The sequence below is a fragment of the Thunnus albacares genome, chromosome 23, assembly GCF_914725855.1.
Source record: "Thunnus albacares chromosome 23, fThuAlb1.1, whole genome shotgun sequence".
NCBI lineage: Eukaryota > Metazoa > Chordata > Actinopteri > Scombriformes > Scombridae > Thunnus > Thunnus albacares.
Window position 1 is genome coordinate 6,884,245 of NC_058128.1, and position 26,085 is coordinate 6,910,329.

At 39.0% G+C, this 26,085-nt stretch overlaps 1 protein-coding gene across 1 annotated transcript in view; it reads right to left on the reverse strand.

The window, feature by feature from the left end:
• Positions 1–1,120: 1,120 nt before the first annotated feature.
• Positions 1,121–26,085, reverse strand: part of LOC122975162 (ankyrin repeat and BTB/POZ domain-containing protein BTBD11-A) — a 199,266-nt gene continuing 174,301 nt past the window's right edge. Inside the window, exons 6-17 of the mRNA XM_044343431.1 lie at positions 22,850–22,939; positions 20,296–20,397; positions 19,360–19,453; positions 16,645–16,780; positions 11,412–11,644; positions 9,678–9,856; positions 9,296–9,401; positions 8,019–8,121; positions 7,812–7,893; positions 7,194–7,262; positions 6,976–7,089; positions 1,121–5,723 (exon numbers count right to left, since the gene is read on the reverse strand). Of these exons, the coding sequence (XP_044199366.1) occupies positions 5,493–5,723; positions 6,976–7,089; positions 7,194–7,262; positions 7,812–7,893; positions 8,019–8,121; positions 9,296–9,401; positions 9,678–9,856; positions 11,412–11,644; positions 16,645–16,780; positions 19,360–19,453; positions 20,296–20,397; positions 22,850–22,939 (1,539 nt within the window). The 3' untranslated portion in view covers positions 1,121–5,492. The remainder of the gene's footprint in view (positions 5,724–6,975; positions 7,090–7,193; positions 7,263–7,811; positions 7,894–8,018; positions 8,122–9,295; positions 9,402–9,677; positions 9,857–11,411; positions 11,645–16,644; positions 16,781–19,359; positions 19,454–20,295; positions 20,398–22,849; positions 22,940–26,085) is intronic.

Consider the following 26,085-nt stretch of genomic DNA (forward strand, 5'->3'; position numbering starts at 1 on the left):
GAGTTGCCACTGTGACCCGGTCCCAGATAAGTGGCGGAAAATGGATGGATGGATGGTTTTTAAAGGTTTAAGTTTTCAGAAGGAACAGATGGGCTTGCAGTTGAGTGCCACGGGCAGGGTAAGTAAGTCAAAAAGTATTCTGAAAGGGACTAATGTATTGTTGGTTTTAGTATTTTCATGGGATTTGTTGACAATAAAGAAAAGAGTACTGCTAAAATTATCTTTTTAAGTCCAACTGCTTTAGAATGTTTATTCGTCATTACAGATATTAGACATTTCTTCTTCTACCAGAAGCATTTGTCATTAGTCGTAGTAGTTATGAGCAGATTTGAGTGTTTATATAATGTTGTGAGAGTTTATATTTATTGCATATGTTGATGCTAAGTCTCTCAAATCACTAGAATACAGGTCTTTTACCAATGACTGGATGTTCCGCCATCAGCTGTCACACCTGCTATGTTAGCTGTTGTTGCTATGACCTTTACCTCAGTTCATAATGTTGGTTAAATGTTTATTCATCATTGCAAATATTAGACATTTCTACTCCTACCAGAAGCATTTTTGATTAGTAGTGGTAGTTATGAGCAGATTTGGTGTTTATTGTCAAGTGGAGTAGCAGAAATGGACCCAAATGCAGAGACTGACATGCAGGATTGACGAAAAATCTTTTGCTACACTAGATGACCACCATGACCATGTCACCTACTCCTGCACCAGGCAGGATGTGACAGTTTATATAATGTTGTGAGAGTTTATATTTATTGCATATGTTGATGTTAAGTCTCACAGATCACCAGTATCCAGGTCTTTTACCAACAACTGGATATTCCGCCATCAGCTGTCACACCTGCTATGTTAGCTGTTGTTGCTATGACCTTTACCTCTTCCTCATGATGATTTTAAGGTAAAACAGAAACCTCAAAACAGCGAAAATGTCTTTGTCATGGTGGATTTACCTTATATTTCTTTAATGTCAGTCAATATCTTTGTGTCCTTTTAAATGTGCAGGATTTGTGAGTGTTAGAAGCAGATATAACAGTTAGCAGTACACAAAAACTATACTGACAAATACATAAAAAACATGGCAGAGCTCAAACAGAAAAAAAGATCTTCATACAGATTAAACTGTGGTCGTTTATTAGCTGTCCACAAAAGTATGTCATGGAACGACAGAAACTGTAGCACGAGTGTAACATTCCTTTTTGTTGTTATACTCAACCACATCCCTGCTTCTCACACCATGTATAATTTATATTTCATATATATATATATTGTACAATATACATGTTCTCATCAAAGAAAAAAGAATAGCAAAAGTCCGCCCCCCCCACCCGTGTTGTTTCGAAATCTAGTGAGTATCCCATGCATGTTTCCACTGCGTCTAGGAGAAATGTTGTTTATTACCAGGAACAAATACTGTACGCAGGCAAATAAATGCTCAGACAAATTAAGGGGAGAGTCTTGTCTAGACAAAGCTGGTGTACACAGCACATTCTCGACAACATTAAACAAGAAGAGCCATGCAAACCGACATTTACTCTACGGCTTTGACCCAGTTTCGAATCAAAAGCACCAGTACAGGGGCAAGCTAAAGTCAGTCTTTTGCTAATGGCATAACTTTAAGAGTAATAGAAACAGACATAAGCTAAAAGTCTTTTGGCTTATGCTCATATTTTCATGTTAAAGCCATATTCAGCTGCTGATGGTTAACAATAAGACTTCAACTTACGCTTGTGGTTAAAATACTGATGCTTTTGATTGTGTGTGAGGCTACAGTAACACTAGCACAAAAAGTGCTTGACATCATTATAAACCCTTTTTTACCTTGGTGGAGACAAAATGGTTTGCATCTTTAAGTTACATTGCACATTCAAAGAGCAAGTGGTTTCAATTCAAATGTGGGCGTGTGTTCAGCGTAAAGCCAAATATAAAGATGAATTATCTCAACCAGAGTTAATCTGTATAATTTAAGATGAGCTTCGTTAAAGCTATCAGGGTAAAAAAATCAATAGATTTTCATTTTATAAGTTAGAGATATTCCTTTTAAAATGAGTGACATACATTTAAAAGAAAATACATCATGGGATGTCACAAAAATATAAACAAAAATAGTATATTCAGGTTTTTTCAGTGACTCATTTGTCCACTTTGTTATGTTTCTCAATTCACATTTATCACTCCTATATCCTGTGGCATATTATTCATTGTACTACTTAAAGTAATACAGTCTTAAGGAAATATTGCTTAATTTCAAACTTTAAAGCATCTTTTTATATAATCTTTTTCACTTTTGTAAAACAAAATAGCTGTGGAATGTAAAATAAAATATATAGTGCTATGTATGTAGGTAAGAAAATAAAGTCGTAGGTTAGTATCTATATTTCATTTTCTGTAGCTATTTACAGAACTTAAAGCTAACTCTTACATGCCTGTTTTTTTCCCCCACTTAAAATATTTTTGGCCCAAATAAACAAATGATTAAGTAATTTTGAGTGTGCTACAACATCTGTTATAAGATTTGCCTCTTGTCTGAAGGTAGAGAGAACCAGCACGATCCATGAGGACACTTTAGAGACGTTTGCATCGTAAGCCGCTGGAAACAGAGGGAAGCATCTCTTTTTGGTTTGTTGCTGGACTGGAGACATTGCACATTTTGTAAATATTAAAATTTTGTTGCTTTGTTACATTCATAAAATATACTGTTGGTTCAATGGTTTCCTCCTAAATTCGAATGTATTTTGTCTGAGTGAGTGGGGTCGGGGTCAAGTCAACTGGGTTTTATTCAAATTCTGTTCAACTGCATGACATTTGATCCTTTTTGAGTGAGTGTGCATCATTTAAACAGCAGGGCTGATACTCCAGAGCTGCTGCTGGATAAAATCTGTCTGGTTTAACATTTGGTCCTTTTAGAATTGATGTTAGTGAAGTGTTATCTAATGCACACCTGGAGGACAGAACATACCGTAAGGTGGTATTTCCGCACACTTTCAGCAAGTTTATTAGAGACACAACATTTCTCTCATGGACCATTGTCACGCATCAAATTCCCAACATGAAAAAATAAACCTATATACTAGAGTCATAATAGACCAATCAAATAGAGGAACCAAATCTCAAAAACGCCTGAGCCAAATCTCAAACTGAGACAATTACCACATCAGTAGTTGATATAAACATCTGTAGAATGAGTCAAAAATATGCAAAAATCTGTAAAATAAAAATGAAACCTGATCTGCAACCCATAAACCCTCTTTTTCAACATTTTGTGTTGATAAATAATTGCTTATTTTGCATTTCTGATCTAATATTTTATCTAAAAAAATATTGCTATTTCCATTTTTTTTTTTCAATTTTCATTGGTATTCTTTGGATTTGGACTTATATTGTTTGTCTCATTCTAAGGATATTTTCATCATTATTGATGTGATGATTGTCTCGGGTGAGATTTGGCTCCTATTCTGGTATAAATATGTGTTGTTTCACATTTTGAATTTGATGCCTGACAATTTTTTCTTTAAACAATATCCTCACTGGCCTCTCCTGGATAATATTTCATTCATATATGTTTATGTTATGGCCACCAGTTAAATTGTTTCAACTTCATCAGTTTGCCATGGCAGACAGCTCTTAACACTACAATACCCAAGAGCCTCTGCTGCTGTTGCTATGGAGAAGGAGCCAGTCAGAGGCATGATAGTTTATTCAAAACGCTTCGTAATGAATTTGTGACCAAAATGTGGCACCACAGATGCTAAATTCATCCACAATTCACCCAGAATTCAAATTAATTGAAGCTGCACATTCTAAAATTAGTAAAGTTTACCTTCAATCCAACATTAGCAGTTTACTCTAAGATCATTTTAAGCTTGATGATTGGGTGTTTCTTGCCCAAATGCACCTTGGGAATTATAGGTAACTTCTCCCCTAAAGTGTTATTGTACATAGTCTTGTTGTATCTTTTGTACTGATGATTCATCCGGGAGAGTTTCTAAACTCCGTGCTGACAGTGTGCGGGAATTTGGCCTTTTCTTTCACAGAAGTGATGTTATTGAGAGATGTTATTGAAGTCTAAAACAAAAAGGGTCTTGTGGTTGACCTTGATAATTTGGAATGTGTCAGAAATGGGGAAAACTCCTTTCAACTGGTTTCTGAACAATCAACAACCTACTCAGCCCTACCAATCTACACAGAAAGCACACCTAAAGCGGAAAACGGAGTCATACAAACAGATCAAACATGCAACTTTGCATAAGACATACAGCTAGAACAAACTGTTCAGGGAGCACATTCAATGAGACTGGTGTCATCAGCCAAGCGAGTGTAGGAGAATACTGTATATCAGTTTACAAAAAAGAATAAACAGCACGATGACTTTTCAGGACGTATTTACACTTTGCTTTAAATATCTTTAAAGAGAAAGTCCCTGCCATCGAAATCCATCTCCAAGCCCGCTCAAGTCTGTTTTGCAGTGGATAGAAAGTTAATAAGCAGCGTTTTTCCCTTACTTCCCCCTTGCGAAAGTGGTCCGTGAAGTAAGCTCTGCATAAAAAGCAATATCAGGGCAGCTCAGTTGAGGAGGTGTCATGCAAAAAAAGTCGACAGTGTTCGTGGAGTTATCACAAGTTAATTTCCCAGTTGGACATCCATGTTTCAAGCATACGTCAGCATAGATTTCACTGAGTGGGCCGTTTTAGTAAGTTGAATCGGCGCTGCAGTGTCGGCCACGGTGGAAGTTCGTGTGATCAGTTTGGCCTCTGCACACAGTAGATAACACAGTGAAACGTATCCGACACAGAACTGACAGAAAGAAATGCAAATAAGTTCAGTTCCACCTAAATGTCCGTCTGCTGGCATTGCTACTAATCACTTATTGTTATTTTTATTGATTGTATAGTAGGAGTATATTTTGGCATGTGTCAAACTTATACTACAGGTGACTTCACTGCAGTGGCATCCACTTCCGTTAAGTGATTTGTAAACTGAAGTCTCATATCTGAGATGATGAAAAAGCTGCTTTTATTGAATTATTGAGTTAAAATTCTAATCTACCTTTTTAAGCCCAAAAAAAAAAAGGTGTACAGTGTGTATTTCATGCATGTATCCTATATGAAATACAGTAGAAAGTTTCATAATCACGGCTAGGTCTAAGTGATACTGTTGGGTCGAGTCTGTTTTGCTTACAGTTTCAGATACTGGTGGGGTGTGAAGTGATCAGTGGGAGCCGTTGGGACAACAGAGTTCAAACCTCTGACAAGGCGAGAAAGTTCTCTCTCTGGTTTTGTCACGTATGCCAACATTAACGTCCCCTCAGGGAGCTGCAACAGGCGGAATTAAAGGGAATCCCTGACATAACGACATCCGACAGCTCCTCTTCAGCAGCAGGGGGGGCCAGGACAGGTGGACGGGGCTGTATAGTTAAAGACACTGGATGTTAAAAGTGGTGTTACATGGATGCTGTGGCTGGATCGGAGGGGCTCCGGAGCGGGACGACGTCACACCACGGAGCCCTTGGAGGTGGAGAGGTGGATGGAGTGGATGCGCGTGGCCAGAGTTTTCTCCAGGTCGTAGAGGATGTCGGAGCAGACGCCGGGGCTTGACGCGGGGCTCTCGGCGGGAGGAGGATCGTACAGCAGCTGCTTGAAGCCGTCGAGCTCAATCAGCAGCACCATGTTCTTCAGGAAATAGCCCTCGATGAAAGCCGTAAGCTCCGTGGCACCAAGGAACTGCATAATGAAAAAAAACAAGATGAGTGGAAGAGTTTTACAGTTTTAAAGGCAGAGAAGAACTTAAGTATTACTAGATTAAAGTCATTTTGTGTAGGACTTTAATGTAATTGTAGCTTCTTTCATAATATTCTGATATAATACGTTTTTGTTAGTGGAAAAGTTAAACAAGCCTGGTGACAGTTGGTGCAATATTGATTGCTTTTACAAAGAGTTATTAGTATGGATGAGTCTTTTTTGATACTACTACTGTCATAAATGTTTCAAAACATCTGATATTGGTTATGCAAATATTACAATTCGACCATTTTCATGACAAAAAGTCCAACATGACTAAAACCACACTTGTGGCTCTGTGAGGCTACACTTAAGCATTGCAACACTTGGAGCTAAATGCTAACGTCAGCATGCTAACATGCTCAAAATGTCAATGCTAACATGCAGATATTTAGCAGGTATGACGTTCATCATATTAACCATCTTCATTAGCATGATAACATTTGATAATTATCATTAAACACAAAATACAGCTGAGGCTGCTGGGAATGTCATTAGTTTGTCAAGTATTTACTCATAAATCAAAGTATTGGACAATTTGAGGAGTTGAGGAGAAGAATCACCAAAGTTATTACAATTAGTTGTGAGAGAGATGTGGATTTTTGTACCAAATTTCATTGCAATTCATCCAATCCAGCTGTTGAGATAGTTCACACAAACCACAAATGTTGACCTGCTGGTGGCGCTAGATGATCACCAAAGTCATAAGGCTTTATTTGCTGGGGTCCATGCCAAAATACAAAATTTAAGGTACTTTACAGTGGGTTTTTAAAGCTTTTTTGCTAAGAATAGTTGCCTTCTGCATCTAAAAACAACTGATGAGAGTAGTGAGAGTGAACCAAAACAGTAAAGTTGAGGTCCGTAAAACCAAAACAAGGCTGAAAGATGCTAAAATGCTCAAACGAGCTGAAGGTCACTGCAGAGTCAGGTGATAATAGACATTGTTAAAAGTAGGAATTAGAGGAGCTTTAAATAAAATAGATATAAAATAGACAATAAAATTATTTTATTGTCAATTTAAAAGATATTTTATTCATCTAAACTTGTCCATTAATGTAATGTTTGGAGCTTATGTTAGAATTTATACCATATCGTTTTTGTTACACGTCTGGCATGTTTACATTGACATTTGATGACAACTTGACAAATAATTTGATCATCAGTTCTCCACCAGCTGCTAGAGATGGTTTCTCACCTTGGCGTGTTTGTAGAGGTCCACACAGGTTTCGGTGGTGATGTTCTTGGAGCAGATGATCTCACAGTGTCTCTGAAGGGCCTCTAGTTGGAAGAATTTGGCTGCAGACAGGAGCTGCAGGGAACAGTACAGCCACACAGAATGAGGCACAGGACTCAGGATTAGATATGCTAATACTTTCGCTGTCGCTCAGCAGGCTTTTGTTAAGTCTCTCTTACCTCCATAACTTCAGTGTTGCGTATATGCAAGGATTCGGTGCCTCCACAGTACAGATACTGCATAACCAACTGAAAGACAAAACAGGACGGTTGTCAGTCCATAGTCTGTATAATAATGTAGATTTAAATGTTTAGAACATGTATATTAAAAATGAAAAAAAATACAAAACCAGTTGCAGTTTAGTATTGACAAATAAGAAGGTAGATGTGTTATAGGACACCCTTGTTAAAATAACACAACACTAAATTAGTGGACAACAATTTTGATAATTGATTTATCATACAGGTCATACAGGTACTTGGACTTGCTGCTTTCTCTGTTCTATGTGATTGCAAACTGAATGTGTTTGGGGTTTGAACTGCTGGTCAGACAAAAGAAGCAACATGAAGGCATCACCTTAAGCTCTAAGAACTTGGGATGAGTATTTTTCACTCTTTTCTGATGTTTTATAGACTCAAGGATTAATCGATTCATCAATAACAAAAACAACTGCTGGTTGCAGCCCTAACCTAGTCTGCATTTTAAAACACAACCACAACATAATGACGATAGGATCTGGTTTTGTCTCATCAATGAGCCTCCTCAAAAATTAAAATTTGAGACAGTGAACGTCTTACGTGGAATATATTGTACTTGACATGGCTGATCTCAATACAGGTGTTCTCTGCTGCTGGTCGGTTTTGGAGCAGTGACTTGAACCTGAACGAAGAAGAAGAAATTATACATACTGTATATTCTAGTATATAGTATCGCCCATTCTTCTTTTATTCAAAGAATATAAAAAATGCAAAATAAATAGCAACGAATTCAGAATCCGACTTTACCTGGCTGATGCTGTAAACAGCAAAACCTTATGTGCATAAAATGGTTTCCCCTCCACCAGGAAAGTGACATCAGACATCTCCTTGTTGTTGAGGAAGTGAGGGTCTAAAAAAAACCCCCAAAAATGTGACAATTAGATCCAGTAAAAACAGCTAAATGATGCCTCATTATTCAAGGCTCTGAAACTACAGGTGCAGAACAGCAAACAGCAGACGATTAAACTAATGTGGTAATTAATTACTGTACTCTACAGGTGATTCATCACTCAGCTATCAGCGCTGCATAAATCAAAATACATCAATTCCCAGTTCATTAGTATTCCAAAAAGCAGCCAATTGAATTTGATATCTGGGCCTCGTTGTTTCTTAAAGTGTATCCCGATAAATTAATGAGTTGTCAAAGGTTTTTAAAGCATTAATTCACTTCACTTTAAAGTAACTAACCATTAGTCATTTTATTCTCGCCCTTTTATTGAGTGAACACTAGGTGGTGCTACAGCACAGTCGCTGAATATTTCAATGCCTCCTCATGTTCTAATAACAGACCTTCCTAACTTCTAAAGAGCTTTAACTCCAGATTATAATCTCACTATTACTTACATGTAACTACAAATATCTGCATGCAAAACATATGATCAGAAATGTGTGTTATCAGCTGAGGGGACAGAATATCGGAGTTGATTTAAGAAAAAAACAGTTGGAAATAAAATACTGAATAACACTTGTCAGTAGCTTGAACTTCTACATTTCACTCCTCCTCCATGTTTTGTCGACTAAACACTAAAAAGTTCTCTAATAGTTCCCAAATATCCAGAAGACCTTGTTGTACTAGTTAATAAACCGAAGTAATATCTCTGTAATCTCGTTATGTTATGAGTTTGAAGCAATAATCTGTGACATTTCATGTGTATATTTGCATATTTGCCATTGTGAAGCACCAAATGATGTTTTTTGTTAAACGAGGCAATTCATCCTGCAGTCAGTTCATAACAGCTTTAACATCTGAAGTTACAAGGCTGAAAATAAATAACATGTCTGTCACAGATGAAGACAAACCCGAGGAAAAAAAGGTAATAGGTGTTATAGTATTTGTTTGATTGACAAGTGTTCTTTGGCCTCAACAAAGTTGGAGACAAAAATTCCTCCCCAAAAAACAGAACTCTGGGCTTGCCACTTTATCTCTAACCCCGCTGTCACTCCCCTCATCACTCAGCTTCATTTAATACAGAAAGTGGAAGAAAATGGCAAAAACAGCTACTATATTTAACTTGCCCTCTTACCTAAGCGCGAGGTCTGTTTCTTCTTGATCTCTGTCAGCTTAGGAATGGGGAAGGGCCCGTAGCACTGGGTGAAAATGACTGACAGCTGCTGGCTTATCACCTCATTCTGCAAACAGACAGCAACACAAATGAGGACAGAAACTTTGTACAGATTACAGTGTTGTGGTCTCAGTTTTCCACAAGCTATTCGGGACAACATTTTATGCAAATGTATGATAATATGGTTTGGAGTGCAACTAAATATATGCAAATATGAGTGTTAATGTCACCCTCGAATATGAGCACAGGACAGTTTGTATTCCCATAGAACCAGGCTTACTTTTTCTGATGTTTCTATAACAAGCATTTTGTTTACATGCACATGAAAGAAAACCCTGCTGACCTTGCTGGCTCGCAGGATCTGGAACATGAGCGGCAGGCCGTGCGTGATGAGCTCCTCTGTGTACTCCTCCTCCTGGATGCAGCTGAAGTCTTTGAGGAGGCCCTGGATCAGCGGCCGGCGGTGCTGGATGAAGCAGGTACGCAGGGACTCGAGCCAGGTGTGCAGCGTCCAGGGAACGCCTGGGAACACCACCACACCGACAGTGAATACAAAACTTGCACAGAGCAAAGCCAGTCTGATGTCTGAGCAGTTTCAAGGGCGACAGAACCGACCATGTTTCCATCACTTTGGTTATGGTGTTAGTGCGAGTTGAAGGGCGATTGCATGGTGAGCGTTGGATTAGTGGAAAGTCTGAAGCTCCGGCGGGAATATAAAGACAGCACTTGAATATAATTAAACAATGTCCTGTTAAAAAATGGCTGTAATGTTCTGTAAGAATCTGATGGCGACTGGAAGATGAAATTAATATGACCCATGACATGACAGTGGGAGCTCTGTGTATCAACAGCACTGCTGGAATGATCAGTTGAGTAATCGAGTATGAAATTAATCAAATTTTATACTAGATTAATCATTGAAGTCATTAATCATGTAAAATGCCAAATTTTTGCTGGTTCCAGGATCTCAAATGTGAAGTTTTGCTGCTTAAATTAAGTATCTTTGTGTTTTGGACTGTTGGTCAAGCAAAACAAGCAATTAGAAGATGTCACCTTAGGCTTTGGGAACCTATTGTGGGTATTTTTTAAAAATATTTTTTAGCTGAGTTTGACAGTTCTACAGAATTTGACAAAACAATCTCACCACAACTGTTTTGGAGCTTTCAATCGATTCACACAATCTTCCTTGTAGTCAGATTGTAGTGTCGACTGCTGTTTCCAAGGTCAAGAATTAACTTTTGGTTTCAACTTTTAAGCCGACATGGAGAAGAAGGTGAAGCTTTCTTTCCGAGAGTTCAATGAGAAGGTCAATGCCAGTCTTATATCTGTTTGTTAATTATGAAGCTACAGTCAGGAGATGGTTAGTTTAACTTAGCATAAACAATGGAAACAGGGGCAAACTGCTAGCCTAGCTCTGTCTAAAGGCGATAAAATCTGCCAACCAGCACCTCCAAAGCTCACTAATTAACATGTTATATCTCATTAAAACCCCCATAAAACCATACAGTTGTTTTTACGCGTCAGTTTTAGTACAAATTAAACAAGTGACATATACTGTTCCATTCAAGTGTTTGGAAAAATGGAAATTTGAACATCTGCAAATGGGGAAAACCCCATGATGAGGAAGATCAGGTAATACGACCAAAAGGTCTTGAACAGCTGCAGAATGTACCTTGTTGTGACACTGTTTTGTCAGCTATAATCAAACAGTCAATTAGACTAATCAAATCCTGATAAACAGCCACATTAGGTGCCCAATGAACTGGACGATGTTGGGGTGAAAGCTGATGATTTGCCACATCTACAGAATGAGCAATGCTTGAGGACACTGTTTCATCATCATGTTCACACCTTTGACCCAAGCTATTATCGCCTTGGATATAAAAAGTCCTCCTTTGGTGACTGTTTCATGGTTGGATGAGTAGTGGTGATTGCTGAGAGTGTATACAGGACAGCACAGGACTGGACAGAACGAAACGGGACAGGACAGGCACAGCATGAGCACATCTCCAGGACAGCTGGAGGCACCAGAGAGTGAGGCATGTGTGCCAGTGAAGCATGTATTAGTAAATCTGACCTAAGCTGCGGATGTCTATGGTGATGTCCACATGGCCGTGCTCTGCGCTATGGTACATGGCCTCTCTCAGGGCCCTCAGCTTGGCCTTTCCTGTTCGCAGGGTCCCTCCACCATTGGCATGCGGAGCCAAAGTCTTCTCCCTGGGATCTGTACCCTCGGCCAGGATCTCCTCCAGGGACAGCACATCCCCCTTTTCCTTTTCCGACTGGGACAGGAGCTTCCGAAACACATTCCTAGAGGGGACAAAGTATCAGATAAAGACAGAGACAGAGATTAAAGGAATTCACAGTGATAAAATACTGTGACAGGTCAGGCAAAGAGGTAAAAAAGGGAAGAATGCCTTGGGGAGAGGATGAGGGAACAGCAAAACACGTAGCTTGGCCTGGGGTCAAATTGTCGGAAGAGAGTTGTGAAGTGGATGATTGTAGAAAAATAGTTCTAAATTAGGCTTAAACATACTATGTTGAATCCACATTAAGCTCAATCAGCCCCCCAGCTTTGATGACACTCATAATATTCTCATCTAACTATAAAGGAAAGGAAGGTCTGAATGTCCTTTGCTTTTGTGGATAACCGTTCATCCGATCGACTTCACAGTTGGCGGGTGTATTGCTGAGAACCCAATGAAGTGCAGTGTTCAGTGTGAAGTTGTTTGGATGAGAAATATTAAAGATATCATTAAAAGAAAGCATTTAGCTGACTTCTCCAATATGGCGGCCGTAAAATACCGGCGCTGCATTTGTTTACTAGCGGAACTTGACCACTCCAATATGGCAGCCGCGCAGAAGCATAGCCGCACCATATAGCAGCCAATCAGGTGCTGTTTCTGTATGTATACAGAAACAGTAACATCATAACGTTTTACATGTTATAATATTCTTAGTTTCATCACCGTTAAAAAGGTTTGGCTTTGGCTTTCTGATGTCTATGCTCTCTCTTTTTCTCCGCATTGTCTACCTGTCTACCTCAAGAGAACCGTTCAACCAATCGACTTCACACTTGGTCTGTATATTGCTGAGGACTCAAGGAAGTGCAGTCTTCAGTGCAAGCTCATTATAAAAAATAAAATATTGAGAATATTATTAAATTCTGACAGAGCGTTTCTAGTTTAAGTAGCACAGCTTTTCTATTCTTTTTTGTCCTCTGAGCAGGAACTATGTATCTACGGTCTGAAGGTAGGAAGTCAAACTCTCTCTGCAGGGGCTGATCAGGACAGTCCAATATGGCCTTGGCCTTCCTTGGGACCTGCCTCTAGTAGAGGTCAGAGAGCTGCAGCTGACTCAACCCAATAACATTATGGGCCACTTAGACAAGCTGGCCAAGCCTATTCTTATTGGCCAGATTCAGGTTCCCAAACCAGGCCACAATACAGAAGGACAGAACAGACTCAATGAAACTTCTATATAGAACAGAGTCATCATTATAGTGCACACACTACGCGGTTCTGGGTTTATCAGGTGTCATCATGGTGCTGCGACATGAATCAGACCACATGGGCTTAGTCACCTGCTGTCCAGTAATCGTTACGCAACCCCTAAGTACAGATGTTGTTGGTACTTTTTAAAAATTGCATCTACATTTCGTTGGAATCCAACTTGTCAAACATGATACCCAAATACTTGTGATTTTCTACTAGGTTAATTTAATTTCCCTCAATATCTGTTAGTTTTGGGTTTGGAGCCGACTTCCTAGAACCAATGACCATGTCCTTAGTTTTAGACACATTTAACTCAAGAAAAGACTCCTTACACCATGACAGAAAGTCATCAATTACTGGGCCATGACCTAGTTCCTCTCCTTGATGATTGATGATTCTGTATAACAGAATCATCAGCAAACTTTATAATGCGTCTGTTGTGGTATTTACTTTGACAGTTGTTTGTGAAAAGAATATAAAGGAGGGGAGACAGGACACGTCCTTGAGGTGAACCAGTGGATGTTGTTTGAAAGGACACTGTTTACTCTCACACATTGTGACTGATCTGTCAAAAAGTCTACAATCCATCCAATGACATTAATATCAAGATTAAAATCGAGAAGAAGTTTCTCTGCAAGCAAAAATGGCTGAATAGTATTAAAAGCAGAGGAAAAGTCTACAACAGGAGCCTGGCGTGAGTCAACAGACCCTTAAGATGATGATACAGGTAATTCAGCATGGTCAGGGTGGCATTTACCCCTCTGCCAGCCCTGTAGGTAAACTGTACAGGGTCAAGTGAACTCTGGACCTGCTGTAGAACAGCCTGTTTTATAATCTTCTCAAAAACCTTCAAAACTAAACATGCAAGGGCCACAAGCCTGAAGTCGTTTAAAAGCCCAATATGTAACTTTTCTGCATTAAAATGTCTTAAAACGACTAGACCTATGTTATATATTTCGTTGAGTTGTGTACTTACATTATCCCAAATGTTTCCGAACAATGTTAAAACCCAGAGAAATCTCTAATTTTAATCAAGGTAACGGTCCGTTTCATTTGCTCTCATGTCAATGGCATCATATCCCCTTCACGCATGCATCAGCGTTGTGGTTGTCCACCAGAAGCTGTCATAAAGTGATTTTTTTATCCAGTTTTAAGCCACATTTTTACAATACACTTTTTAGATCTTGGTCGTTTTTAACTATATGTTTTAATTGGATGAAGTATTTTAGTCATCTGATGTCTGAATCTTAAGTTATCAGAGAAACAAGCTGCGCAAACATTAGCAGCAGCTCGCAGCCCCGCCGGATGTCCTGTGTCCACCGAACAGCGTCAGAGAAACACTGATTTTTAACATGAAACTGCTTTATTCAGCATTTTTACCGGTTTTAATCATCTGGTCCGTTTGTTTTGGAGAGGAGGAGACCTCTATGGAGGCTCATGGTAAAAACCTCCTGAGCGATGAACACGGAATCCTAACTGGGAGAAGCTGATTGCAATGACAACAATGGTGGTTGTTTAACAATGAAGACAACAACTCCCATGATCCCATGCTAATTCACAACATCATCAAACTCTGTCTTTTGTTATTGTTCTGATTGAGGGACCCCTTGCAGCAGAAGATTACATATTGTGTACTTAAGATCTTTAGGTTTTTGCATTTAGCAGTGGGGACAATGGTAGAATGTTTCCATGTCCCTGGTATCTTTTGTTGCTCATGATATGAAAAATACTACCGTGCTGTTCTGCACAAGTCCTATGTACTCTGTAGGTAAGTAAAAATGTGGGAAAATAACATTTATTTTAGCTCACATGTACATTATTAACATACACACTGAATAACATCACAACACACTGCCTCTGCAGCAGAATGATGCAGCAGCAACAGATGCCCTCCTTTGAGAAGAACGGATTTCAACATGTAACGTATACAGTGTGATCACAGCCTGATGATGCATCACTGCACCATCTGCTTTAGTACAGGATGGTAACATAACATCATATCCTGTCGGTGTGATTGTTTGATCACAGTCTTCACTTTGAGGCCGTTAATAAAATTTAATTTGAACACCACTAACAGTTGATTGATGGTTTTGCTGCACATACAAGTGTGATCTCTGTGGTTCATGTAATCAAATAGTTAAAGAAATATATGAGAATATGGTGTCATATTTACATGTTGTATCTCATTTATTTAACTCATGTAGGAATAAAAAAAGAAAGAGTCAGTGAGTAGTTAGGTTAAACATTTCAGCTTCTTACTGACCAACATCAGCTTAGAGTCAGACATCTTGTCCTCACAGTGATGTTTCTTTGCTCACTTTCCTACCTCCGAACAAAACCCAGATTATTGTAGGATGTTTTGTTTGCAAGCTAACAAGATACAACATGTAAGAAAAGCAAATCTGAAGCTGATCATAAATAATATAAATAAAATTTTACAATAAAATATAAGTGTTTGTTACTGTAGAGCTGTTAGAGTTGAAATAAATATTGTACAAGATATTGTACAATGTGAAAATGTTCGCAGTATAAACAGTACATGTAATGTGCGAATGTCATAATACAAATAATTTTGATGAAAAGACAAAAATACCCAATAACTTTATTCATGTCATTACTAGCAACCACATGGCATTTTAACAGGTGGTCCTTTGACATGTCCGTGTAGAAAAAAGATGAATCAGAAATGAGATATTTGTTTAGTTTTTTGTCTTTTTGTCCTTATCTTTGCAAATCTCCAAGCAGGGAAGGAGGCAACCCATGGATGTATCATAAGAGCTGGATAGGGAGCCTTGCAGCCAATTTTTCCCAGTGGTCACTCGCAGCATTGCAGCAAAAAATACCCCTACGGCCCAGAAAGCATTTTCCCCTTAGACCACCACCACACCTCGAACTGCAAACAAGGTCAATTATGACTCTCTCTATTAGGAATTTTTGATCCGTGGAGGTTTTATATTTGTAAAAGTTTCCTCAAGCCGAGAAAAGCGATTTAAAAATCTGTGACGTCATCACAATGTAAAGTCTATGAGCCGAGCGGGAATTCAAGGCCAGCGAGGGAAACACTACTGCACACATTCAGTGGGCTGCACTACCCGGAAGCTAAAAACTTTTTCTGGCGTATGCGCCAACCGAGCAATTGTTATTGGACTGAATGGGCGCCATTTTTGGTCCAGCTCTTGAAATACATCCATGAGGCAACCTGTTGTCCATTTTGTAGCCTAGCCGCGGTGTCATCTCTATTGTCACATGAGCACGAGGACTGACAGTAAAAGTCCATTTCTGATTTTACTGTTGTTTGCACTAATGACTGTTCTCGCATTGCAGCCCCTTACTTAGTTGTTTTTTTAAATTTTGTTCCCACTGGGGATAAAAATAGTTCAGCAGAGGCGCCCCCACCTCCCAACCAAGCAAATCGCACCCTGCCAATCCTGATGCACATGCTACAGCGTGATCATCATGCTATAATTGATTGTCTTAATAATGCTGTATTGTGTTGTTGGCTTGCTCCTCCACTCTACTTCCTGACAGCTCTCACTGCATTGAATGTTAATGGGCTTTATCTTACTCAACTGCAGGGAAATGATGTCAAACTGAAGCCATAAATGCTGCTGAATAGACTGCGAAGCTTATCATCGCCTGCTGTCTGACAGGGAAGCCAAGATATCTGCCTTCTCATTTTCTGCAGGATTTTGAGAGAGGCAGATGGACCAGGTCAGAATGTGTAAATAGATCAATACTGTGGTAACGGATATGTCTCAGCTAGCTGTGTGTGTGTGTGTGTGTGTGTGTGTGTGTGTTTGTGTATGACAGTATTACCTGTGGCCGTGTGATGCTGCCAGGCTGTATGAGTTCATGTCTCCCAGTGGGGCAGAGGAGATACCGTTTCGACACATGGTCCCGATCATGGGGTCTGCCCCTCTCTCCAAAAGCAAACTCACCAACTCAAAGTTACCTAACAAGGTCGACAGTCAAAACAGACAAATAAACACTCAAATACAGCAGTGGTAGAAAGTAGACACAAAGCACATTTACTCAAGTACTTAAGTCGAATTTTGGAGTACTTTTAATGGCAGTTTTACTGGACCATTACCTTTTTATTCTACCTTATATTATACATTATATATTCAACTCTCTATAGTTTTTACTCCACTACATTAATCTGACAGCTATCAATCAATCAAACTTTATTTGTATAGCACTTTTCTTACAGGTTAGTGCATTTCAAAGTGTTTCACAGATAACTGACAAGCTAATAATATAGTGTAGTAACACAGAGGGTAATGCACACAAGAAATACAAACTATGGTTCTGAAAATGTGATAATAAAACCAATAGTTACTTTGCAGGTTAGAATTTTACATACAAAATGTATGATCAACAAAATATGCATTTTTAATGATTAAACTGCCCCACAGGCTATAAAGTAGTTAAAATTAAATGCACCTTGACCAGCTACAACATTAAAATGCTTAAATGCTAATGCATGATGATTCCTTTTACTTTTAATGTTTTGATAATACTTCTGTACTTAAGTGGAGTATTTATACACTGAGGTATACTTATTTCACTTACATAAAGAATCTAAATACTTTTTAAAAAACTATTTAATAAATTAAACAGAAGCACAGCAAGACATAACAGCATTTATATAAAACAGTACTAGAATTAACAAGAAATTAACATTTAAAAAAAAAGTTAAAAATAAAAAATAATGTAAGAATACTGGAACTGTATTAGTCAGCATTAATATACATAATCTAAAAGAAAATTAGAGCGACTAATCGATCAGGTGATCAACAGAAAACCAATCTGCAATTCTTCGGCCCATCAGATGTGAGTACTTGGTAGTCTTTTTTGATTTATATCATAAAAAAATGTTTATCTTTGGTCTTTGGACTGCTGGTATTCACATGACTGAAATACAGTCATGTGAATACATTTGGATTGTGTCACAACATCTGTACTTGTTGTGAGGGGCTGAAAGTGTCTCTGTGAATGGCTCTTTAAGTGGCTGTTCAAGTATACAACAACAAAACGTAAATTGTCAAAATACCTTTTCACATTCCTAAATTCTGCACAGTAGTTTTAAATCAAATCAAGTGACCATAGCAGCAGTGAGATCTGCTCTACTGAAAGCAAAACAAGACATTATCTAATCCCTGATGTGCTGTTCCAAGCAGAAACAAAACGTTCAATACTCATATAAATGAGATCTTATCCAACACAATCAAATTGTTGCCCCTTTCCTAACCTGAATTTCTGGATGCCGGCATTGCTTATTTGAGCTTTTATGTTCCATTAAAGTTAACATGACAGTAAAGTAAAACAGGCAGGAGTTGGAGAACGAGCCTGAACCTGCTGCTGTGCTTAGAACGTCTCTCACTCATTGCTATTCATTAACAAAATTAGTTCTGGCATTGTGGTCTTTATTTCCCCTACATTATTTATTATTTAATGAGTAGGATGTTAATTGTATTCATTATCAGTGGCTGCATGTTTTAACTGCATGTTGCCATGGCAACATGGCTGCCTACATTCATGCACTGACACATGAAGATACACTGCTATATGTCAACATGTTACATTTCAATTAACTTGTAGAATTAAAGGTTAACAGTGTACAGACCTTTGATGTGGCAAATATGTAGCACATTTAAAGAACATTTTGGGAAACGCTTATTTGCTTTTTTTGCCTCTTGTCTGTGCGTTCAGCAGCTAGTTAGCTTAGCTTAGCATAAACGGCTAGCTTTGCTCTGTCCAAAGGTAACCAAATCCATCTGCCAGCATCTTTAAAGCTCACTAAGTAACACCTCATTTATTTATTTATCTCATTTGTTTTATCTTGTACAAAAACTAAAGTTTACGGGGAGTCATGCATGGGACTATTTCTTGGCCAAGTGCAGTGACTTCTTCAAGTTGCCTGGCAACCTCAGAGTAACAGCAAGACTCCTTCGGTTTTTATACAAACAAAACAAATTAGATATAACGTGTTAATTGGTCAGCTTTAGAGTGTTTTTTGTTACCTTTAGAAAGGGTCAGGCTAGCTTTTTCCCCCTTTTTCCAGTGTTTATGCTAAGCTAAGCTAACTGCCTACTGGCTTTAGCATGATATCTTATAGAGATATGACAGTGGTATCGATTTTCTCATCTAACTTGGCAAGAACACAAACTTGGTTCAGTTCTGACAAATGATCTCAGCTCATTTTGATCGAATAAAAACACCAGCTGCACGTTTTTTTTTTCTTCCATATGTGTCTGCACAACTATATCGCAGCACGATCATGAGAAACAGCATTTAGAATTCACTGCACTCTTGAATTCCAGATAGTAATTGAAAGTGATATATTAATTAGATGATTAAAGCAGAGGGAGAATGCCCTCTGGTGAGCTTAGATCCAAGCATGTCATGACTAATCCCTTATACGCCTTATGAGGAATAATACTTAGGTCAAGTGTGTGAAGTACTGAATGCACGTCTGGAATCCTAACACAAAAGAGGAATCCACATCTTTGCTTGCTCGTTTGTGATTACCTGCAGCGGCGGCCAGCTGAAGCGGGGTCTCTGTGTAGTTCTCCGCCCCATCCTGCAGGGCGCCCTCCACATTTGCGCTATTATCCAGCAACAACTGTGTCGGGGATGGAAGGAGGTGGAGAGGGGAGGAAGGGGAAAACAAATCAGGAGGGAGAGTAGGAGGGAGAAAACAGGCGAGGGAGACGGTGTGTTACAATCAGGCTTGGAAACAGGAACAGCCTCAACTGCTGGAAGCCTAATCCACCTCATTTTGGAGATTGTCCTAGCTCTGGACACTACACACACTGCTAGCTACACTTCCTCATTAGGTGTGTGGGTTCTGTCTGGGGGGCTTATTGTTGTTGATGGCTCGCCTGAACTGAGAACAGGAAGAAAACGGTTTTCTTTTTTCTATCACCCCAAAAAAAACTCACCGTTAAAATGTTATTGCGGTGGTGCATATTAATAATGAATCCGAACCCGACAGTGTTCATCAGATTTTCAACCAGTGTCAGCTCATACACTAAGTAACAAAATGTATTCATATATTAAAAATGAACAAACTGAACTGAACAAAACATTGAAATCTGGCATCCCTGCGGCTATGTATCAGCCTGGCTGAGCTCTTCTCTGGAAGTTTCTCACTGCTGCTGTAAGACCAGTCCTTAGACTCAGTTATGGTGAAAACCACGGGGCTGGGTGACTCATCTGCACATCTTAAGAGCATACATAATTAAAAACAAACTTAATCTAGAGAGTTTGCCTTGACTGGCTGCAGCTAAGCCAAGTCCTCTTCAAATAACTGAGATAATTACTGCATAGATAGGATCAAGAAGGAGAAATCATTGTTATTATGATGCACCTTCATAAGAATCATCATCATTATCATCCTCATTTTGGTGCAAAGGTGAGGGCAAGGGCCACAGGTTAATGGTTACAGGTCATAAACGTCACTACCTGCACGACAGGGACGTGTCCGTGTAACACGGCGAAAGTGAGTGGCGTCCCCTGGCGCGTTTCAGGATAAACTGAGGGGTGCTTGTTTACTGTGCTTGGCACCTGGGAAGTCATAGGTGAAGTTCAGGGAGAGAGATATACAGCCATTAACATTCACAGCTCAGGGCGGGAGATGGGAGGGAGGAGGGAGGAGCGAGAAGCAGTATGCAGGAGGAGTGTAAGCAAAGAAGGGCAAGATGGCAAAGGGAGATTTTCCTCTTGAGTTTCACAGAAAATCTTGAGCAGCTTGACTTCTACTTTTCATCTCAATCCTCGTTCTAAATGTGAGACCAGTTATATCTGCCTGGGCAAGGCACTCTGACCACACTTTGTACTATCTGCGCAGCTCCGACTTTAAATAGTGTTTCATTTCAAAGGGGAATGAAAAAAAACACAACATTGGCAGAGACTACAAACACTGTCAAGACTGGTGGTGCTGACTCATGAACAAAGCGGCAGCAGAATAAAATTAAACAGCCGTACAGCCTGATGTTCTGTGATTTGTAAATTGGTCTTATCACGGGGTAAATTAGAAAAATGATTTCTAAATGTCGCCTGGAGGAGGCCTCTTTCAAACAGACGCTTGGTATAATTTAACATTTCATTTGAGCTCTGATGCTAAACAAGAGTGGGACTGTTGGTGTTTTTGTGTTTACATGCAGTAATGAATTATTAATTACGTTATAACATCACAGAGTTTTAGCAGAAAGAGAGGCCATTGCTAACTACAGTGTCTTTAAATATTAGCACTCTAGAGTAGTATTTTAACTAAAAGTTTGCATCAGTAGAATATTCAATCAGTGGTTTGCAACATCATCTGTTTGTACTTTATTTAAAGGCTCAGTTCACCCAAATTACAAACAAAAAGAAATATTCTCTTACTCCTGGGTATATCTTGCCAAGACACGTCAATACAGTGGAACTTTGTTTTTTGGTGCTAATGTTTCATGTACAGCAAGGTATCTTTCCAGAAACAATGTCCCTTTTATTCTGGATAATCAATGACATCACTGCACAGTTTTTATTGGACTCTTTTTCTTTTCCAAAGAAGTAATCCTATATAAAACCTGTTGACAGTGAGGTCTGGGGATTATCCAGAAGTGTGGACTCGAATCTCTTGTCTTAGACATGAGTCAGACTTGAGTCATGAATCTGATAACTAGATTAGACTTGAAAAAAATAAAAATAGTAAAACAAACTTTGAAACTCGACTGTGACTTTAACACCGATGACTTGTGACTTTACTTTGAAAAGCCTTTTTCACTTGAAATGACTTGAAATCCTTAAACCCAGAGAAAGTTTCTCGTCCAAGGAAAAGTCCGCCACATAAGGCCACGATGTGTCTTTTGTTGATCTTCTTATCTAACTGTTGGGGGATAAGTGTATTTCCAAAAATCTCAAACAACCCTTTATTTACTGAAAATAGCATTAAACTCAGTGAAGGGTGACTTATCAATAACTTGAAACACTAAATTTAGGACTTGGAGTTGACGTGAGACTTGTCGATTGAGACCAAATCGCCATGACTTGAGACTTACTTGTCACATGCAAAACAGTTACTTTGGCACACGTCTGGGATAATTTAGTCAAACTGTGAAATTATTTTTGAGGGGAAAATATGAAATTACAGTCACCTCTGTTGTATAGCTGAGATAGCCTAAATTACAAATGGATACGTCAAAAAATTGGCACATAAAACCGTAAATATCTGAATGGACGGACTCCACTGAAGCTACATGAGAAAGTTTGCTTTTTGTAATTTGGGTGAACTGATCATTTAAACATTTATCAGTTAATAAACTCTTGATTAGTTTATACAGGTAGTGCTTTGCTTTTGAGTCAGCGCACCTGCACTACATACAGGCACTAAACCAATGGAGCAATCACGACAGTCAACGATGGGGTCACTATGGTGGAGGAGAAGTCCATGAAGCATTTTTTACTCTTGCATGTTCTTGTTGACAGCGAAGATTAAAGCAGCTACACACATAAGTAGGATTTTTATACAAATATAGCTTCAGTTGCTTTAAGTGTTCTGTTCAACTCAATAAATAAGTGCAGTGATGTTCGTGCTTCATGTATAGTCTGTGGTAGCAAGTTACACTAAGTGCACACATACAATAATAACTCATTATTGATGTGGTATGAAGCAAACTGCTTCTAAATATCTACAACATGTAATGAAGTAACTGCCTGCACTGAGGGACTATCAATGGATTATTATTCTATATCACTGAATAGACAAACTATTACTGTGCAAAATGATACCCGTTTATTGCTTATCAGTGCACTTCATGTAATGAGCTGCCAGTGGAACAGAAAGCATGCCGAAAGCAGGTGAGACAATGAAGACAGAGAGGAGGGAAGAGCAACACAAAGTGGGTTCATCGTTTTCACTGGTACACACAACAACAACAAAATGTAAATGAACATCTTGGACAAAAAACAGAAAATGTGGAACCAATGTGACTTTACTGCCTTCGGGGCAGACTGATGGTGTCTCATCAACACTGACCTCGCTGTTGATGTCGGCTCCGGCGTCAAGCAGCATCTGGACCATGGCCTCATCGCCGCGGACACAGGCGTACATGAGAGGGGTCATTCCCTGCAGGAGAAGAGAGTTACAGGCTGGAGGTTAATCTACTGTTATTTAAAAAAAAAACAAAAAAAAACATTAGTTGCTGTTTATCTATTTTTAACCATGCTGTGGTGCTTTAAGGGATAGGATTGGTGATATTCTATATTTTTCTTATTGTCAACAAATCTCATGTGAAGACAAAACCAGCAATGAATTGGTCCAACTAACATGTATTGTCTGTGTATACAAAGCCTGATATTCCTCCTCTGTGCCATAGAGCTCCATTGTTGTGATCCATGCTGTTGCACTGACTGACATGTTCCTTCATTACCATGAACACACACACTGTAGTTTACTTTGACTCAATCCTACATACACCGTCCTGCTGCCGGAGATACTCACTAAAGCACCAAATCTGTGGCTGAAAATAGTCCCAAACAAATTCACTATTTACTCCTGTTTGAGTAACAGGAAGGAAGGAAATCACTGAGCCTTTTATAAATATAAAAATTATATATTTGTTACTTGTTTTTAATGGGATTAGGTCTGAGTGCCACAGACAGGGTTGGGAAGTTGGCAAATATTGAGTCGAGTGAAGTAAAATGTATTTATATAGCCCACACAAATTTGCCTCAAAGGGTTTTACAATCTGTATGTCATTCAATATACAGTACTCAGTATATCCTTAGAACCTGGAGAAACAGACCCAACACATTGTTGGTTTTGGCTTTTTATTGGATTTATTGACAATAACAAAAAATAAAGAATATCACCAGGTTTACCCCTTAAAATTGAGATTTCCAGGCAACCAAACATTTAAGGTTTATTGGTTAGCGCTGTTGCTTCAGAGCAAAAAAGATCCAGGGTTAACTTCCAATAAGTGAGGCTTTTCTGTGTGGAGTTTGCATGTCATCCAGGGCGTCCACTTTCCTCCCACAGTCCAAACACATTCAGGTTAGATGGATTAACTGTCCACACACTATAGGTGGGGTGAATATAAGAGTGAATGTCTGGCTATGAGTATGAGCCTTGTGATAGACTGGTGACCTTGCCTAATGCATGCTGGGCTTGGCTCCAGCCTCCTCGACCTTGTATCAAAATCAAAATAATTGTAAGAAGACTCCAGAATTATTTAATCTGTAGCAAAAGCTCTGTTCCTTGATTTGAGTGCTGTCTTGTTTATGATTTGTTGTCAACCTGATTTTTAGGATTCAACGACCAAACAAAGCCGGGATAATGGTTCTATGAAGATACACGTAGATGTGTTTGTGAGCGTACTCAGAAAAAAGGTATCATTGGTAACCAAGGTGTGGTCGATCCAACACATATATCCTCAAAATCCATACACGTATAAAAGAAACAGCGAGTGTGCTAGCCTGTTGGAGTTGAGCATGTTAATTCATTATCATTCCCAACTGAAACCCATGAAATTGGATTGCAAAGGCGGTCTCTTGGGTAATTTCTTTCAACTATACGATGAAAAAAAAAAAAATCTGGATTTCAGTGGGAAGCCCTCAAGAGACCAATAAGAGTTCTATAAGGAACCCACCAGGAGCTGTGCCCATTAGTTCTATAGGAAACCAACACACAATCATTTAGCCTCCAAGTCTTTCTTTAAGTAATGTTCTTTAAATCACCATTTTGCCGTGCGGGAACCTCTGAAGGGCCCTATGCGTTTTTTGTTAGTTCACTGCTAATCAGCACCGTGCCTAAAGATCGCACTAAAATATACTCTGTCCTCATAGATATCATACATCTCAGAGCTCATTACCTGCTCATCAATCAGAGAAACGTCAGTTACTTGCTTGCAGGTTTTAATTTTCCAGACATGATCATTACCGCCTAACCGTGTCTTTTCAACGAGAGCGACAGGCTAGGTGGGTTGTGCAACTCTGAACATAACATCTTATATTTCTACATGCTACCACATACACAGAGCACTCTCTTGAGCCTGATACGCCCACACACATTATGCTCCGAGCTGCAGGGTGAAGCTAATACTTCATGCAAATGTTATTGCAAAGTGGTGTGTAAGAGTAAAAATAACAAAAGAACTTTATTGTAAACCAGGCGGCGAGATCTCCCCAATATATCAGGCTATCTGTACTGAAGCAAAGCACATTTTAAAGTGTTTTGGATGAGGTTCCATAAAACAGACTTCAATCATATGTCTGATCTGGGCCATTATGTTCAACAAAGGCCTTTTATGACTCGCTCATAACACTCCACAGCACTTTATGTTGAATACTGATATCCCTTTGTGGTGATTCATTCTTAAATATTTCCTGGACACCAATCTATTTAATCAGCAGACAGCTAAAGGGCGCTAGACGACGGACCCTGATGATGATGATCATGATGAGTTCAAATGCCTCTCAGCCGAGATGACAGAACGCAGCTTTTATTTTATTGCTCCTGTAACACTGTCTGGTCCCTTGCATCATTTAGCTGGTTTTACAAGGAAATAAAACTCTGTATGTCACAGCGGCTTGTTATTTATGTGACAACTGAGGAGGAAAAGTGTCAGTCAATACAATTTGTCGAATTTACAAGGACCTGTAAATACTGAAAACCAATTCAGGCCTCTTCCAGTCAAATGACATGACTGAATCAACCTGCAAGGAGCTCTGGATGGCATAAAATATGTTTTTATTACAAACAGATGTACATTAGAGCTAAAAACAGTAAAAAAAAAAAAAAAAAAGGGCTTGTAAAGGTACAAATCCTACATATCCGAATAACTTAAGAGTATGTTAGTTGACACCTGCCAAGTTTCTAAATTGAACTTAACCAAGCACAACGTTTGACCACGGAAAATCTGATCGCACTATTAGCTTCCACTTAGCAGCGCAAGGAATAACCAATATTTCCAGTGACTCAGGGGAGGAAGAAAATGACATTAGCACTTGGATGAAGTAAAGCTGCAATATCGACCGGATGGTCAAACCTAACCCGTCAAAGCACAGGCCAGCAGAAGTGTTGCAGTATCAGGTACAAATGGAACAACAGATCATTCCTTTCTCCTTCACATTTTAGTTCAACAATGAGGGTGTGACACAAAGCTACTATCTGCATCTGTTTATTTCACGTAAATATCTGTATTTGTCATTGGATTTATATCAGATGTTAGAATTGTCGACACAGCTTCATTTTCTGTATTCACCTGTTTTCTA